Here is a 17018-nt window from a genome sequence, read left to right as displayed (position 1 = left end):
GGGTTTATTTATAGAATTTCTATTTTTTTTGCAGTGAGCTATGTATCTGTTTGCATGCCAATACCCTTCTACTTTGAGTGCTAAGCTTTGTAATACACAGGGTGGGGCAAAAGTAGGTTTACAGTTGTGAGAGTGCAAAAACACATTCTCCTTCTATTATTATTTATTAATTATTGCATTATTTCCCATAGGAACAACTGTAAACCTACTCATGCCCCACCTTGTGATTTGAAATCAGGAAGTGTGATGCCCCCACCTTTGCTCTTCTTGCATGCTTGAAACTGCTTTTCTGTAGTGGTGCTCTATGTTGCTTAATACATTATTAAGCCTGATGTATTTGGATGCTACTTAATTCTCAGTTTCTTTGAAAATATTGAGCAAATTGCAGTTCCCATAATCAGTAGCAATATGCAAATTCATTGTTGCTGCTACTGGTGCTTTTTTTAAAACTCCACCTATAAATACAAGAATGCAACATCAGAAATCAATTCGAATCCAGACAATGGGTGGAGTCATGCTAAAAACGTTCCTGATGTGAACAGTCCTGTCACTGATAAAGGGGGAGAGAGGAGAGTCACAGCTTGCACTCTTGATAAAGAAAGTGAAATTACTGAGGTTCAGGGAGTGGTGGGGGTAAATGCAGACAACTGTAATTGAACAACAATAAAATAATTTTAAAAAAAGAAAGTGAAATTAAAGAAGGAACAAATTACAAGATGTCTGCAAGTTGTGCACTGGATACAACCTCTTGGACAAAGTCTCAGTGACTCAATATTTTCTACATATTAACTTTTCTACATATTAACTTTTCTACATATTAAGGTTCTCAATAGCATGTAAGTGTCTTTAAAATCCTGTGTGGGTTTGTGTGGGTTTTTCACAGCAAGTATATTATTTTCTTTTGAACAGATGAATGGTAAACAGCTACTTCATATGAGTCTCACCTGAAGTTATCAGCCTTATCTTCCAGGGAAAACTGTAATAATACATATGTATTTTTAAAGAGAAAAATAAAAATTAAGAAATAGGAAAACAGCATCTTGAGATTTTTGTTAACATTAGAAAAAAATTAATGGTAATGGCCCATTTGAAAATAAAATTTGTTTCTTATCTCTGCTTCTGACCTCTGTTGGCACATTCTGTGAGCCCACACTAATCATGTCTACTGGGCACCACTGCTGAAGGAGAAGGCTGTTGCCGTAGGTACTCAGTCATAGGTACGCTTCATCATTCATTCTTCAAATGTGCTGTTGTTTCTTTTTAACTAACCCTAACCAAATCTGGCACACAAATTTTTTGACACACAGTCCTCTTAAATAACACATGATTTGGGCATGATTATTGTATGATTTATAAAATAAAACCTCAACTTTAACAGTTTTTATGGTGCCTTTTTTATTTTCCAGCTTTATGAATAAAACTTCTATTTCCATATCTGAAGTCTGTACCTTTTTTCATCTCTCTGTTTCTCTTCCCAGCATATTAATGAACCAGACACACGCTCAACACAAACTTAACTAATAAATTATATTTTATTAATTTGTGTGTTTAACAACACATGGTAAATATAATCATACCATTTCAGTCGGTTGAGGGTTTGGAGCCCAATTCAGAACTCAGAGTTTTTGACAAACATCTTCATCAGGTTGATCTTCCATTTACAAAAAGTCAAAATACCTTGGAAAATATTCATCGCCTCTTTCTTCAGTTCTTGAAGCAATCAGTTTTGTTGAGTGTCTGAAATATAACAAGGGCTCTTCTGAGATTTAAAGGTGGTGCATGGAAATATGCAATGCCTTCACAACAGAATTAAAATCACAAAAAATTTAAGAGAACATTAAAAGTAATACATTTCAATTTCTCAGCCAACGCAGCAAATTATATCTAAAATTAGCAACAAATGTTCACATTTCTTTCTGATGCCACACATTCTACTTGACATGCATTCCATACACCTTCTGTAAAGCTATTTAACAATGTTTCTATAAAGCTACATGTTTCAATAAAACTATATATTTTCAATAAATCTATAGCTCTTTGCAGTTTCCTTCTACAGATTACATATTCTCACATCAATTCAACTACTTTTTATTTTATTTTATTTTCCCTACACTCCACTACTTGGATATTATCTCCTGGATATAATATCATTTCTGTCCACTGAAATGTGCTAATTATGAATTAACATACAATCTTTGATTTTATTTGACTACTGTGAAGTTCAGTGGAATTATTACTTCACTTAACTTCAGCGCCAACTTTTACCTAATTATTACTTACAATATGTATATCCTCCCATTTTTAATAGACCAATGAAATTTACATTGCTTATATTACTTTACATTTAACAAACTCAATAGAAAATTATTTTTATGTAATAACATTTTTCTGTTTGTATGTATTTTTTCTTGATTAAATGCAGGGCTCCATGTATCAGCAATTATTTTAGTTGTTTTATGACTTTTATTATTTTTTTATTGTTGTTCAAGTGCAGTTGTCTCCATTTTCCCGCCACCTTGGTATTTGTGATTCTTGTATATTGAGTCTTTAGCCCTTCCAACTTGTTTGCTTACTTTTCCAACATTGCCATGAGTTTTGTGAGTTATTCTCTATCTGATTTCAACTTATCACTGATGAAAATGTTGACCAAAACATAGTTTAAAGACATACATTTCAAACCTTATGAATTTTAATAAATAAATTAGTCAAAAAACATTGAATAAGGCAAAATACTGATTGATATGTGTACATGTGGGAAAAATAGTGACAGTAAATATTCAAGTAAAATAAAAGACAGAATATTAGAAAAAACAGAAAGCAATGGAGATAGTATAGCAAAGAGGCAAAAAATATTACATTCATAGGGGAGGTTTTTAATAAGTATCGTCAAGTTCTAAAGAAAGAAGAAATGATAAAATCACACTCAATACAAAAATTAGAAGTATCTTAATACTTTTATAATTTAATTGTTTTAAGTTAAAGTGAATGAAAATATCTGGAACTTTTTCACATAAATGCATTGAACAATAAGCAAGAAAATATGATAAAAACATTTTTGCAAATATAAATGGATTAAAGCAAAGATCCAAATTTATGTAAGAAACCTGTATTCAATGAATTAAAAAGTAATAAACATCATTACTGAAACAGCTCCCAAAGTTGAAAACACTTGTAGACCTTTTAAATGAAATTAATTAAATGTAGGAGAACTGAATTGGGTAATAGAGAACATGTCTTAAAGTATGATAGGTCTAAATCCCAAATCTCAGAATAACCAGATTCATTTTCCAAACACTGTTTCTGTTTCTGTTTTACTGGAAATTAAAGCATTTAATGAAAAAAGTATATTAGCTTTTATTTGTCAAACATCCTAGTCCCATATATGATTCCATAAATAAGCAAGGCAGGGAAAGCACAAAAATCTAGCCATTACACTGTCAGCTGGTAGAGAAAAAGTAGGAGCTACTCAGGAAACAGTGGACCACCTGTGAGAACAGCCTGGTCATTCTGCTGCAGGCCTCCCGAGCCAGGTAACTGCTGTAGACACACGGGGTGAGAGCAAGGCCCACAGGTGCACAGATGACACCAGTACCTTCACGAACATTGGTTTGGCCAAGGTCACCTACATGGACTGTGGGACATATGAATGGTCAAGCTGGGTGACCTCTTTGTGACAAACCATAAGTTCTGCTGTGTCACATCCCCGATGAGTTATTGATCACATCTGTCAGGTGCAACTTTGGCAGCAAGGGAAAGAGAAATGTGGGAAATTTTCCCTGTAACAACTGTAAACATTGCTGTCTCCTTAGCAAGCCCTGGCCCGCACTCAGTTTCCTCCAGGGTTCTACTAAGTCTGCTCTCTGTCTACCACCGTATTAATAATGCCTAGATTTACTACTGAGGTTGATTATAACTGGTTTTTATTGACACTTGGTAAGGCATTTCTACATGCAAAAAATCTGTGAGCCTATGGTAAGTGATATGTGTCAGATTCTTCCACTGAAGTCTTCATGCATTAAACTCTTTGCAACAGCTAAATGTGTATGTGCGTGGATTTCCGAGAGTGTGTCAATCCGGGAGACAGAAATAGAGAGAACTGGAAATTTTTGAGGAGAAGAGAAGGAAATAGAATGATAGTAATTGGTATAATCTAATCAGACAATGATATTCTTGTTATCACACGTTTGTACAAATCACACATTTTTTTTCCTTTGATGAATACACAATACTACATATAATTTTTAATCAATGTCACCCCAAATTCCATAAAAAAGAAAAATGAAAGAAATAAAATTAGATATCTTTAATTACATTCATCCTTTCTGTTATATTATAACCACTCTTCGTAAATTTTATATTAAATTTTCTCATTTAGTATCATTAGGAATTTATGGGATTCCATGTATTTATTTATTCCAAATAATTACTATAATTATTTGCATTCTTTATGTACAAACTGTCAAACTTGATGAATAGTCCTTGCAGCCCAAATGTATTTGAAATTATCTTTGCTTCTGGAAAACAATACATTTTCCAGAGCCCTTCTGAGTTTTCTTACTTCTTTAAATGAAGAGTGATACCCGAGACTAAAATCTGGGTGCTAGATAGAGAGTTCTTTTGTTTGTTTGTTTGTTTATGTATTTATTGATATTATTCTTATTTATTAGAATACATATGAACATAGGGGTAGTGAGGAAAATAAAAGCTGGAAAGTTTGCAGTGGCGATTAAAACTTAAGGCTGGAAATTTAAGTATTTTTCCAGGAGATAATTCAATATTTAAAAATGGATGTTTACTTGGCTATTGTAAATTGTGCTGCTATGAACATTGGGGTGCACAGGTTCTTTTGGATTGGTGTTTCAGGGTTCTTAGGGTATAATCCCAACAGCGGAATTGCTGGGTCAAAGGGCAGCAGCATGGATGAAACTGGAGAGCATTATGCTAAGTGAAATAAACCAGGCGGTGAGGGACAAATACCATATAATCTCACCTTTAACTGGAACATAATCAACAAAAGAAAAAAGCAAAGAAAATACAACCAGAGACACTGAGGTTGGGAACAGTCTAGCAGTGGCCAGGGGGGAGTGGGGTGGGGACAGTGGGAAGAGGGGATTGCAGGAACTATCATAAAGGACACATGGACAAAATTGGGGGGGATGGTAGGGGGGGAGGGAAGGGGAGAAAAGGCATACAACTGTAATTGAAAAACAATAAAAATTTAAAACAAAAATAAAAAATGGATCTTTATTTTAAATTCACTGCAGTTTGACATGTGATGTACAGTAATCGCTTAGATATTACATATGGTGGAAAAAAGAATACGTGCAGATGTGGGGGGCGTGGCTCAGGGGATCGAGTGCCGGCCTCCCAACGAAAAGGTTCAATTCCCAGGCAGGGTTGCAGGCCAGGTCCCCAGCTGGGGGCACACGAGAGGCAACCACACATTGATGTTTCTCTCCCTCTCTTTCTCCCTCCCTTCCCCTCTCTCTAAAAATAAATAAATAAATAAATCTTAAAAAAATACATGAGGAAAAATAAATGCATAATTACAAATACTATAGCTAGTTTTAGGTGATATTGTGACTTTTTCTCTAAACAGTCAATACCTTTCTTTCACTAGAGAAGATTTCATTACAAATAAGTCTGAAGTTTTAGGACTGAGTGAAGATACAGAATGGTTAGAAGAAAGATACATGGTCTTCTATAAGTCTGATAATATGCTTGAATATTACAAAACATAATTACTTAGAAAGTATTCTAATGAAAAGCTGTAGACTTGAGCGGGCATGAAAGTTCATAAAATACTCTGCTGGTTTGAGAAATATAACCAGTCACAGAAATGAAGGGACCCTTTTCCTTGTAATTACATCCCATAAAGCTTTCTTTACATCCTTATTCCTGAGGCTGTAGATCAGAGGATTTAACATGGGGATCACCACTGCATAGAACACAGAAGCCACTTTGTCCTGACCCAGGGAGTAGCTGGAAGTTGGTCTCAGATAAGTATAGATGGCGGTGGAGTAGAACAGAATTACAGCCACCAGGTGAGAGGCACAGGTTGAGAAAGCTTTGTGCCGTCCCTCCCCAGAATGCATACGAAAGATGGAGAAGAGAATGTAGGAGTAGGACATGAGGATGACCAGCAGAACCCCCACCATATTCACTCCAGCAAAAGTGGAAAAGATGCTTTCATTCAGGTGAGTGTCAGAACATGAGAGCTTAAAGAGTGGAGGGCTGTCACAGAAGAAGTGGTGGATGACATTGGTACCGCAGAATGGCAACCTGCTCACATAGCTTGTGTTCACCATGGAGTTCAACAGTCCCGCTGTGAAAGCCCCTGCTGCCATTTTCAGGCAGACTGTCCTGGACATGACCACGGGGTAAAGCAGAGGGTTGCATATGGCCACATAACGGTCATAGGCCATCAAACCAAACAGGAGGCATTCGGTTGTGCCCAAGGCGATGAAGAAGTACATCTGCAGAAAGCAGCCAGCAAAGGAGATGGTTTTCTTCTCTGACAATAAATCCACCAGCATCTTTGGGGTGATGGTGGACGAGTAAGACATGTCCACAAAGGACAGGTTAGCCAGGAAGAAATACATGGGTGTGTGAAGTCGGGAATCAGTCCTGATTAAGAGGATCATCCCAGCATTCCCGCACACTGTCAGTGTGTAAATCACAGAAAAGAGCAAGAAGAGGATGACCTGGAGCTCCAGCGTGTCTGCCAATCCCAGCAGGATGAACTCAGTCACCAACGTATAATTTGTTCTCCTCATGTATTACAAATACAGCTTACTTCAATTCGTACAGGTGTGTAGATATTTTCCTCTCTAAAAGTTACATAAAATAATGGGCATGTTAATGTGGTCATTCACATATGGGAGAAAACAACTCCCTCTCTTAATATATCATAACATAGAGAGGGGTTGAAGAAAGAGGAGAATTAGTGGACAAATGGAGAAGCCTTTGAATTTATGATGCAATTGACCTCATGAAATCCACTTGCAGGCCCCTCAATTACTGGTGTCAATCCACACCCTCCACTTAAATGTCTGCAAATGCAATATACACATCGTTCTCTTCCAGCCCACATCCAAAAAGCAAAGGATGGAAATATTCCTGCTGTAGTGTTTCCCAGTCTCTGAAAGGTGTGAAATGTAACACAGATCCATTGTTTATTTCTCAAGACCACGCTGTTTATTGTTCAACTCCAAATGCATGCACTGTCTCCCAGAAATTCCTCATTACCCCAAGAAGCAAAAATAGTGACCATTTCTTATAAACAGTATCTTGACACCTATTAATACTTACAGAGTTTTTTGTAGTGATTATACATGAACCAAATAAAAGTTCCTGATACATAGTACAAAATCGAATTAACATAATTTTAGTAGCAGACACGGTACCTGTCCAGCATGGTAAGTAACAGCATAAAAACTTTGTGAATTTCCTTCCCCAGTGTCTTACTTAATGTAGATTATTAATTTGTTTTTCAAGTGGTTCTTAGTTGGAGCTTAAAATAAAAAAATCACTTGATAAATGAAATAAAATGCAGTGAATATTAGAATTACCTAGTGGTAAAAATTTGAGAGTCCTTCTGTTTAAGTACATGTTGCTGCCCTTTTATTATGTTTTCCTGGAAGAAAATTGAGTAACCAGGGGGACTCGATTATAGGGTTTAATTGTGGAGTCAATCCTCTGAGGGCAGAAACTCCCAGTCTCGAAATAAAATAAAATATAATCACCTGCAGTTGATAGAATCAAACATTGCATCATGAAATTGTTCCTGATCTCTCTATACCTTACAGTTGTTTGCTGATGTAAAATAAAATTAATTGGCTGTGTACATTGCCTCTCTCTTTGTATTTTTAGCCTATTTCCACAGGGTCATTGCCCACTACCGGATTATCATTTTTCCCTTTACCCAAGTGTGTGTTGTGTGGCGAGGTGGGGGGTGGGCCTCGGGAGGAGAGTATCTTCCTTTGTCTGACTCCCTCTAACTTCAGTGCCACTCTGTTCTTGAGTGAAATTTGGAGAAGGATGAACTAACTAACTATATTGTACAGCACTTTAAATAATTATATCCTGTCAAATAGAACAATGAATAAGGAAATTGAATTTCTATTCTTTATTAAAGAATTCTGTTGCCTTATTGAAAGTATTGTCTGTGATTCTTATGCTAGAAGGGGGTGATAGCACAGATTTTGTAGGCCTTTATACGCAAGTAAAACAAGGTTGGATACAACACACTGGGAGTGCATATGCAGAGAGAGTCTATTTGCAGGGAGAACTCATAACGCATTGAGTTCTGTGTTACACTTCTCCACCTAAATCCTCAATTAGCTTTCTACATCAGTCTTTGAGGGAGGCATTTTTATTTTACAGACTTTGTGGATGAATGAACAAGACTTCAAACTATAAATGACTTTCCAAAGACAAATTCCTAGGAAGTAGAATTGCCTTGAGCTCAGATTATAACAAAAGGCATTAATTCCCAGCTACCTAATTTTCCTGTCTAGTTTCATTTTATCTGAGTTCCTTAGAAGATTTTATGTATATTATAAATACATATATACACATATGTACACTATAATACATAGATACATATATGCACCAAGATGTATACATATATATGTGTATCTTCCCATAAATCCAATCTTCCAATCATCAGAGCGGGTGGAGTTTTTGTGCTTCCAAAGGAAGATCTGTAACATCGTGAAAGATATTGCTTGGGGTGGGTGGTAAGAGATAGAAGAATATAAACTGGGGATAAATGGTGAAGGAAAGAGACATCACTTAGGGTGGTGAGCACACACTACAAGATACAGGTGATGTATCATAGAATTGTGCACCTGAAACCTATATAATTTTATTAACCAATGCTACTCCAATTAATTCAATAACAAAATTTAACATAAAGATTCCATCAGCATGCCATTAATACTATCCCCTGAGTACATCTGGGCAAACTTCTTGCTGTTTATTTTTTATTGGTGGATTGATTGATTGTGCTTTTCTTCTGATTATCTCGTGAGGTAATACAGATATTGACTTTCATGGAAGGTGCATAAGAGATAAACTCTAGTGTTCTGACAATTACAGTGTCTTGGCTGGGAATAGATATGCTATTGATCAAAGGGACTGTACATTGTTTGACATGTGAAGTAAGTTCTCTATTTTTACATGTCCCTTACTCTTCTATCACCAAAAGAAACTCTGTAAAATGGAGTTACAGAGCATAGTTTTAAATGAGCTAAACACATGTGTTAATTGACTTACCTGACGTACATACTCATTCTTTAGTTGATTCAGATTTCCACATGTCTTGATTTCATTAGCTCTGTAATTTAAAAAGTTTTGAAGGCTACAACAAGAAATGTAGAATGAAACATGTAACTATGAAAATCTACTAAATAGCATTAATATAGCATATTAATAACAACTTGTCATTTTTTACTTGTTTATATTTGTCTCTTTATAAATTAGCTAATAAAATTTTAGAGCAGAAACTTTTACAATTATTGACCAAGATAATAGAACAGTGCCTGCCGTATTGTAAGCATTGAATAACTATTTGTGAATAAATAAATAAATATATTTTATTTTTATTTTAAATTTTGTCTCAAAATTTAAATTATATTTTAAAATTTAAAGTAAGGATCTATGTGAGTTTTAAAAATTATATGTTTTATGGTTCACATTTCTTAGATTGTGAATATTTTTATGTATATCATTTATTTAAGGATTGACCTCAAGATATTTATATATTACTCTAATAATTCTATTCCAGTTAATAAAGCAAATGCATGCAAGAAATTATAAATAAGAATGTAGAATAAATAGTTTCTTTATCAATTATTTTGCTAAAATACACATATGTATTGCTTTTTTACTGAAGAATGAAAAATATGTTGATTAATTAAATAGCTATAGTCTCTATTGACTTCTCTTGAGATTCAATAAGAAGTAATATTATTAAGAAATATTCTGATGCTGAGCCCCATATTTTCCCCAACAAAAAGTAAGAATTTATAATTTTCATAGAGATGTGTTACAGTAAAACAGCTATTTTCAATCTTTTTCATCTCATGGCACACATAAACTGATTACTAAACTTCTGTGGCACACCAAAAAATATATTATACTTGTCACCGACCTGACAAAAAATAGGTATAATTCGATGCATTCACACTGTTTTTGTGAACCATTCACAGTGGTTTTGTGTTGGCTATTGTCATGTTTTTAAAAAAATTTTTTTTAAAGATTTTTTACTTATTTTTAGGGAGAGGGGAAGGGAGGGAGAAAGAGAGGGAGAGAAACATCAATGTGTGGTTTCTATTTGTGTATCCCTTACTGGAAACCTGGCCAGCAGCCCAGGCACGTGCCCTGACTGGGAATCGAACCAGCGACACTTCACAGTCCGGCCCTCAATACATTCAGATGCACCAGCCAGGGCTGTTGTCATGTTTTTTTATTTGACAGTATAAAGGAAAATAAGTCAGTGCCCCTGACTCAATAGTCAGGTACTGCAAGTTTTAAAATTCTTGTGGCACACGGGTTGAAAATCGCTGCACTAATATGGGGTGGAATCCTCATGTCTTTATCACACATTCATCAATTTTCTCTTTCTTTCAAGATAATCTTTGTTTAGGTACTTATCCCTTCATTAATTATTGCTCTGTATTCTCTTTTAGTTTAAGCTAAAAAATCACCAAATGCTTTTTTTAATTAAAGTGGGTTATTGGGTATTCACTTTCAAAGGAGTATCTGTTTCATAAAATGGTAGCATTGGCATTACAAATTTGTTGATTATCAAGTAAATCAAAGATAGTGAACAACCATCTTTAATGTTTTGTCTTTTGCAATTTAATGGTTAAAGTTTATGACCTATTGCTTGAATTTGTGTTCCAAAAATTTATCGTTGCAAATGTTGTTTTTTCTCCTATTTTTTCTCTATGTCAATAATAGTGCAGGTAAACCAGATACATTTCATTTGGAGGCCCAAAGGCAGTTTCAATTACATTTATGATTGATAAATATTAGTGATATTTACTTTAAGATATATAAAAGGCAATGATGTCTAATGTTGCCATTTTAGGTAAAAGTTCATTGGAGGATGCAGCTAGCAGAGCAAAGAAAAAAAACACAAAACAAAATAAAATTTAAAAGTATAAGGAATAAACTTGTGTAAAGAAGTGGTGTGAAAAAATATGAGAATTAATAAAATACTTTGTCTGGACTGCTAAATATAGGAAGAAATAACATTTAAAAATTAGTTGCATTTTCTTATCACTGCAGAAAATATTTAGAATTCAAGTTTTTAAAGGTAACATAAATAATATACCAAGTCATGAGGAAAATCAATCTAGCAATAGATACTCATAACATATAGCGGTTACAAACATAATTAAAATATTTTAAATAAAAAATACAAATAGTGACACCATGTTTATGAAGATGACTCAATACTTTTTTCTTTCTCTTTTGTTGTTGCTTGGTTACAGTTGTCACGCCTTTTTTGCCCGTGGCTCTCCCCTGGCCCGCCCCCACAACTACCTCAGCCAATCGCTGCCTCCCTGTCTGTGCCCAGGAGACCTGTATTTGTATTTCTTGACTTGTCCTTCCCCCTTCTTTCCCCCGCTATCCCCTCCCCCTCCACTCTAGTCACTGTCAGTGTGTTCTTTTTTTCCATGTCGCTGATTCTATTTTGCTTCTTTGTTTGTCTGTTGATTATGTTCCACTTATAGGTGAGATCATATGGTATGTGTCTTTCACCGCCTGGCTTATTTCACTTAGTATAATACTCTCCAGTTTAATCCATGCTACCAGGAGGGGTAGGAGTACGTTCTTTCCTTCTGCTGTGTGGTATTCCATTGTGTAAATGTACCACAGTTTTTGTTTCCTTTTTTCTAAATTATTTTAAACTTTTTCTTATGTTGTTCAAGTTTGGTTGTCTCCTTTTCCTCTCTTATCATTCCCCAAACCCCAGTAACCCTTACTTCCCACCCTTGATCCTACCCCCTTTTGGTTTTGTCCATGTGTCCTTTATAGAAGTTCCTGAAAACCCTTCCCCACAGCTATTGATCTACTCATTTACTCCTGGGAACTAAGGCTGTTTCCAGAGCTTTGCTAATGTAAATTGTGCTGCTATGAATATTAGGATGCATAAATTCTTTTGAATTGGTGACTCAGGGTTCTTAGGGGATAATCTCAGCACTGGGAGAGCTGGATCGAAAGGTAGTTCCATCTTTAGTTTTTTGAAGAAATAGCATACTGCCCTTTTCCACAGTGGCTGGCACCAGTCTGCATTCCCACCAACAGTGCACGAGGGCTCCTTTTTCTCCAGAACCTCTCCAGCACGTGCTGTTTGTTGGTTTGTTTGTGCCGGCCATTCTGACAGGTGTGCAATGGTATCTCATCATGGTTTTAATTTGCATCTCTGCAATGGCTAGTGATGCTGAGCATTTTTTCATATCAATATTTTAAAGCCATGTTTTAAAAATTGATCAAGAAAACAAAAACAATTATAAACAAAGCTTTATTAATGCTCCAAAAATGAAAATTAACTGTAGCAGTTTTGTGGAATTGTCGTTATGAGCCCTTGGGTCAGCGTTGACTCCTGGTGACCCATGGACAAGTGACGTCCACACTGTCCTGTCCTCAACAGCCCTGCTCAGCAAAGGAGACTCATGCCTATGGCTCCCTTTGTGGGGTCAAACCATGTCACTTTGGTCTTCTTTTCTGGCTGCCTTCTGTATTTTCCAGCACTGTTTTCTGTTTTGAAAAACCCTGCCTTCTCATGATGTGCCTGAACCAGGGCAGTCTCAGTTTTGTCTGTTTTGTCTCCAGGATACTTCAGGCTTAATTGACCGAGGACCCACATCTCTTTCTGCAGGCCCAGGCTAGCCACAGAGCTCTCCTCCAACGTCACATTGCAAATGAATCCACTTTTTTCTCATCAGCCTTTTTCAGAGTCCAACTTTCACATCTGTGTATACCAATTGGGAAGTGTGTGGCTTAACCCAGCCATTTCTGAAGAAATATGTAAGAGTTATTAATGCCCCTGGGTGAACGAAAGCTCAGTAGTGAAGGAAGTGTGACACTGACTGATGAATAGAGTCTAGAGAGATCTCCACATTAATGAAATTGAACATATATATAAAGTGCCAATCAAGATAAATACAGGGCATATGTTCAAAATTAAGCAGTGGGGGAAATAGGCCATCTTCATTCAGAAAAGGAAATATGTCCACCTAATACAATGGACAAACATATCCTCAGATGTGCTTAAGATTTATCTGTCAGCCTTACTATATTGGAAAAAGAAGATAAATACCGACTCTAGCAAGTGTTAGTAAGGATATGGAATGTGATGTCTATGTGCTGTTGTTGTTGGTAGTACAAATATAAACAAGAAATTGAGAAAATAGTGTGTTATACTTTAAACATGAACATGTATATACCCTCTATATAAGCAGTGCCACATCTAGAATTATACCTGTATAAATGCTTTACCTGTGCAGTAAGTGAAATGTGAATTAACACTCTATCACCACTGGTCATAATGGAAGGTAACGGACAGCTTAATCAGGAGATATTGAAGAGAAAGAACACTACAAAAGTCTGAAATTAATTGTGCAGGAATACATATGAACACGGTAGAATGTTAGAGACAATACTGAAGAAAACCAAGCAACAGAGAAGACACACTGTATGACATTACATTGAGAATATAAAAACAGGTTTTCTAAAACTATAGTTTTAGGAATACAGATGTATTTATTTTTACAAGTAAAAGCTAGAGAACCGTGAGAAACACAGAATGTGGTTGTCACTGTCAAGGAAGCAGGGTGATGGGAGGGGTCACAGCGACTTCCCTTGTGGCAATGCCAGGCTTTGAGTGTTTTATCTACTGGGGAGGAGAGTTTACATGTGCTCACTCACTTTGTTTCCTAATTTGCATATTCATTTTATTTAGAAAATAAATCAAAATGTTATATTTTACATAATATATTAATAAAGACTTTAACAAACAAACAACAAAACTTGAGAAAAGTTTTTGAATTTAATGCTCTATTCCGAGGTTCCCAAGACCACCATCAGGCTCATCCCTGATAGAACTCACAAAACTCAGAAGGGCCTTTACATTGTACTTATGCTTATGGTTTATTACAGCTAAAGAAATAGGTTAGAGTAGCCCAGGAAGAAGGTATGCAGGGCCGTGTCCAGGGGAAACCAGGAGTGAGCTTTTACGGGGCACCTCAGGGCAGAATCACACAGGCGGCACCTAAAGCTCCAGCCACACTGTCTGACAGCTCAGATGAAGTGTCACCAAGCAGAAATGCTTCACCAAGTTCTGGTGTCCAGTGTTTCACTGGGGGTCAGTACATAGACATGGAGGGCTCCCATCAATGTCCATGGTCACTTGGTCTCCAACTGCCCCAGCCCGATTTCAAACTGACACAGCCTAGCCCAAAGCTGCAGGTGTCCAAAACCAGGCATTCACTCTGACTCACATTATTAGCATAGACTGTTTGGTGTGGGCCCGGGATACAAAGATGCTCTTATCAGGCAGGACACACCAAGGTTTCAGAGGTTTTCTTGTGGGAGCCAGTTAAGGTCCAGTCCTGAAGACCTTAGGAATACACAGATTTGCTTATCTCAAAACCCATTGAGATAGGCAAAATCTTGATTGAAAATTGTATATTTATACAATGTGAAAACATTGGTCATTGGAGTGCAAATACTGAAGAATTAGAGAAACAGAAAGGAAAAGAGATAGTGTATCAAATAGGCAAAACAATTCACATTCATCAAAGAGGGTTTGAAAAATTTTCTAAGGATATAAAGCAAAGCATGGCAAAACCTTAATCAACATAATTACAATAAATAAAGGCCAAAATGATTTCTCAATTTAAGTTTGATTTGTGTGCATATAACAATTTTTACAAATCAGAAATGTTGAATAATGGTTAATAGGGAAAACTATATAGACACTTACAAGTATTTTCTATAGCTAATTTCAAGTGATATCACAACTTTTATTGCTAAGCGGTCTATACTTTTTTTCCTGAGGCAATATATTACAAATAGACCTTATTTTGGGGGGATGTGCTGCAGATAAAAGATAGGGGAGGGTCCACGGTCCTATATATGTTTGGTAGTTGACCTTATGCTTAGAGAAATTTAACGTAATTATCTTTATATAATACACATACTTCAATATTACAGAATGTGATTACTTAAAGATATTCCAATAAAGTACTGTATCTATGAACCAGCCTTAAACAGTCACAGAAATGAAGGGATCCTTTTTCTTGTAATTACATCCCATAAAGCCTTCTTTACATCCTTATTCCTGAGGCTGTAGATCAGAGGATTTAACATGGGGATCACCATTGTGTAGAAAACAGAAGACACTTTGTTGTGAACCAGGGAATAGCTGGAAGTAGGTCTCAGATAAGTATAGATGCCTGAGGAAAAGAATAGAATTATGGCAGCCAGGTGAGAGGCACAGGTTGAAAAAGCTTTGTGCCGTCCCTCCATGGAATGCATACGAGAGATGGAGAAGAGAATGTAGAAGTAGGATGGGAGGATGACCAGCAGAGACGCAACTATACACACTCCAGCAAAAGTGGAAAAGATGTTTTCATTCAAGTGTGTGTCAGAACATGAGAGCTTAAAGAGTGGAGGGCTGTCACAGAAGAAGTGGTGGATGACATTGGAACCGCAGAATGGCAGCCTGCTCACATAGCTTATGTTCACCATACCATTCAACAGTCCCGCTGTGAAAGCCCCTGCTGCCATTTTCAGGCAGACTGTCCTGGACATGACCACAGGGTAAAGCAGAGGGTTGCATATGGCCACATAACGGTCATAGGCCATCAGCCCAAAGAGGATGCATTCAGTTGTGCCCAAGGCAATAAAGAAGTACATCTGCAGAAAGCAGCCAGCAAAGGAGATGGTTTTCTTCTCTGACAATAAATCCACCAGCATCTTTGGGGTGATGGTGGACGAGTAAGACATGTCCACAAAGGACAGGTTAGCCAGGAAGAAATACATGGGTGTGTGAAGTCGGGAATCAGTCCTGATTAAGAGGATCATCCCAGCATTCCCGCACACTGTCAGTGTGTAAATCACAGAAAAGAGCAAGAAGAGGATGACCTGGAGCTCCAGCGTGTCTGCCAATCCCAGCAGGATGAACTCAGTCACCAACGTATAATTTGTTCTCCTCATGTATTACAAATACAGTTTACTTCAATTCGTACAGGTGTGTAGATATTTTCCTCTCTAAAAGTTACATAAAATAATGGGCATGTTAATGTGGTCATTCACATATGGGAGAAAACAACTCCCTCTCTTAATATATCATAACATAGAAAGGGGTTGAAGAAAGAGGAGCGTTAGTGGATGAATGGAGAAGCCTTTGAATTTATGATGCAATTGACCTCATGAAATCCACTTGCAGGCCCCTCAAATTACTGGTGTCAATCCACACCCTCCACTTAAATGTCTGCAAATGCAATATACAAGTCGTTCTCTTCCAGCCCACATCCAAAAAGCAAAGGATGGAAATATTCCTGCTGTAGTGTTTCCCAGTCTCTGAAAGGTGTGAAATGTAACACAGATCCATTGTTTATTTCTCAAGACCACGCTGTTTATTGTTCAACTCCCAATGCATGCACTGTCTCCCAGAAATTTCTCATGTACCCCAAGAAGCAAAAATAGTGACCATTTCAAATAACCATATTTTGACCTATATCATATCTTAGAAAATTATTTTGTCATGTTTAAACATGAACCAAATAAATCTCCTTGATACATAGTACACCATCAAATGAATGTCATGCAGTAGCAGACGCAGTACCTGTCCAGAGCAGTAAATAACAGCATCAAATCTTTGTGTGCTTTTTTTCTTCAGTGTCTTACTCATGTAGACTATTTTTTCACTTTATTAGTGGTTCCCAGCTGGAGATTAAAAAAAATTTCACGTTATAAGTGAAATGAAATGCACGGAT

At 36.5% G+C, this 17018-nt stretch overlaps 2 protein-coding genes across 3 annotated transcripts; both read right to left on the bottom strand.

The window, feature by feature from the left end:
- Positions 1-5218: 5218 nt before the first annotated feature.
- On the bottom strand, positions 5219-16981 carry LOC128781118 (olfactory receptor 5F1). 2 transcript variants are annotated; one of them, XM_071221407.1, is made up of 2 exons: positions 16868-16981; positions 5219-6830 (listed from the first exon to the last, which is right to left on the bottom strand). In XM_071221407.1, exon 2 carries the CDS (start codon positions 6774-6776, stop codon positions 5832-5834), a length of 945 nt encoding a protein of 314 aa, XP_071077508.1. In that variant the 5' UTR covers positions 6777-6830; positions 16868-16981; the 3' UTR covers positions 5219-5831. The 2 variants fall into 2 exon arrangements, with proteins under 2 accessions (XP_071077508.1, XP_053781696.1); XM_053925721.1 differs by lacking the exon at positions 16868-16981 and adding an exon at positions 7407-7582.
- On the bottom strand, positions 14098-16740 carry LOC112309483 (olfactory receptor 5F1). The gene has a single exon (XM_071221406.1). The coding sequence runs from the start codon at positions 16234-16236 to the stop codon at positions 15292-15294; it is 945 nt and encodes a 314-aa protein (XP_071077507.1). The 5' UTR covers positions 16237-16740; the 3' UTR covers positions 14098-15291.
- Positions 16982-17018: the final 37 nt, after the last annotated feature.

The sequence above is a fragment of the Desmodus rotundus genome, chromosome 5 (assembly GCF_022682495.2).
Source record: "Desmodus rotundus isolate HL8 chromosome 5, HLdesRot8A.1, whole genome shotgun sequence".
Lineage (NCBI taxonomy): Eukaryota > Metazoa > Chordata > Mammalia > Chiroptera > Phyllostomidae > Desmodus > Desmodus rotundus.
This window is presented reverse-complemented; position numbering and strand designations above follow the sequence as displayed.

Bases quoted from the DNA above. Each gene is read 5' to 3' on its own strand.
- LOC112309483 (XM_071221406.1), bottom strand. From the start codon at position 16,236: ATGAGGAGAACAAATTATACGTTGGTGACTGAGTTCATCCTGCTGGGA.
- LOC128781118 (XM_071221407.1), bottom strand. From the start codon at position 6,776: ATGAGGAGAACAAATTATACGTTGGTGACTGAGTTCATCCTGCTGGGA.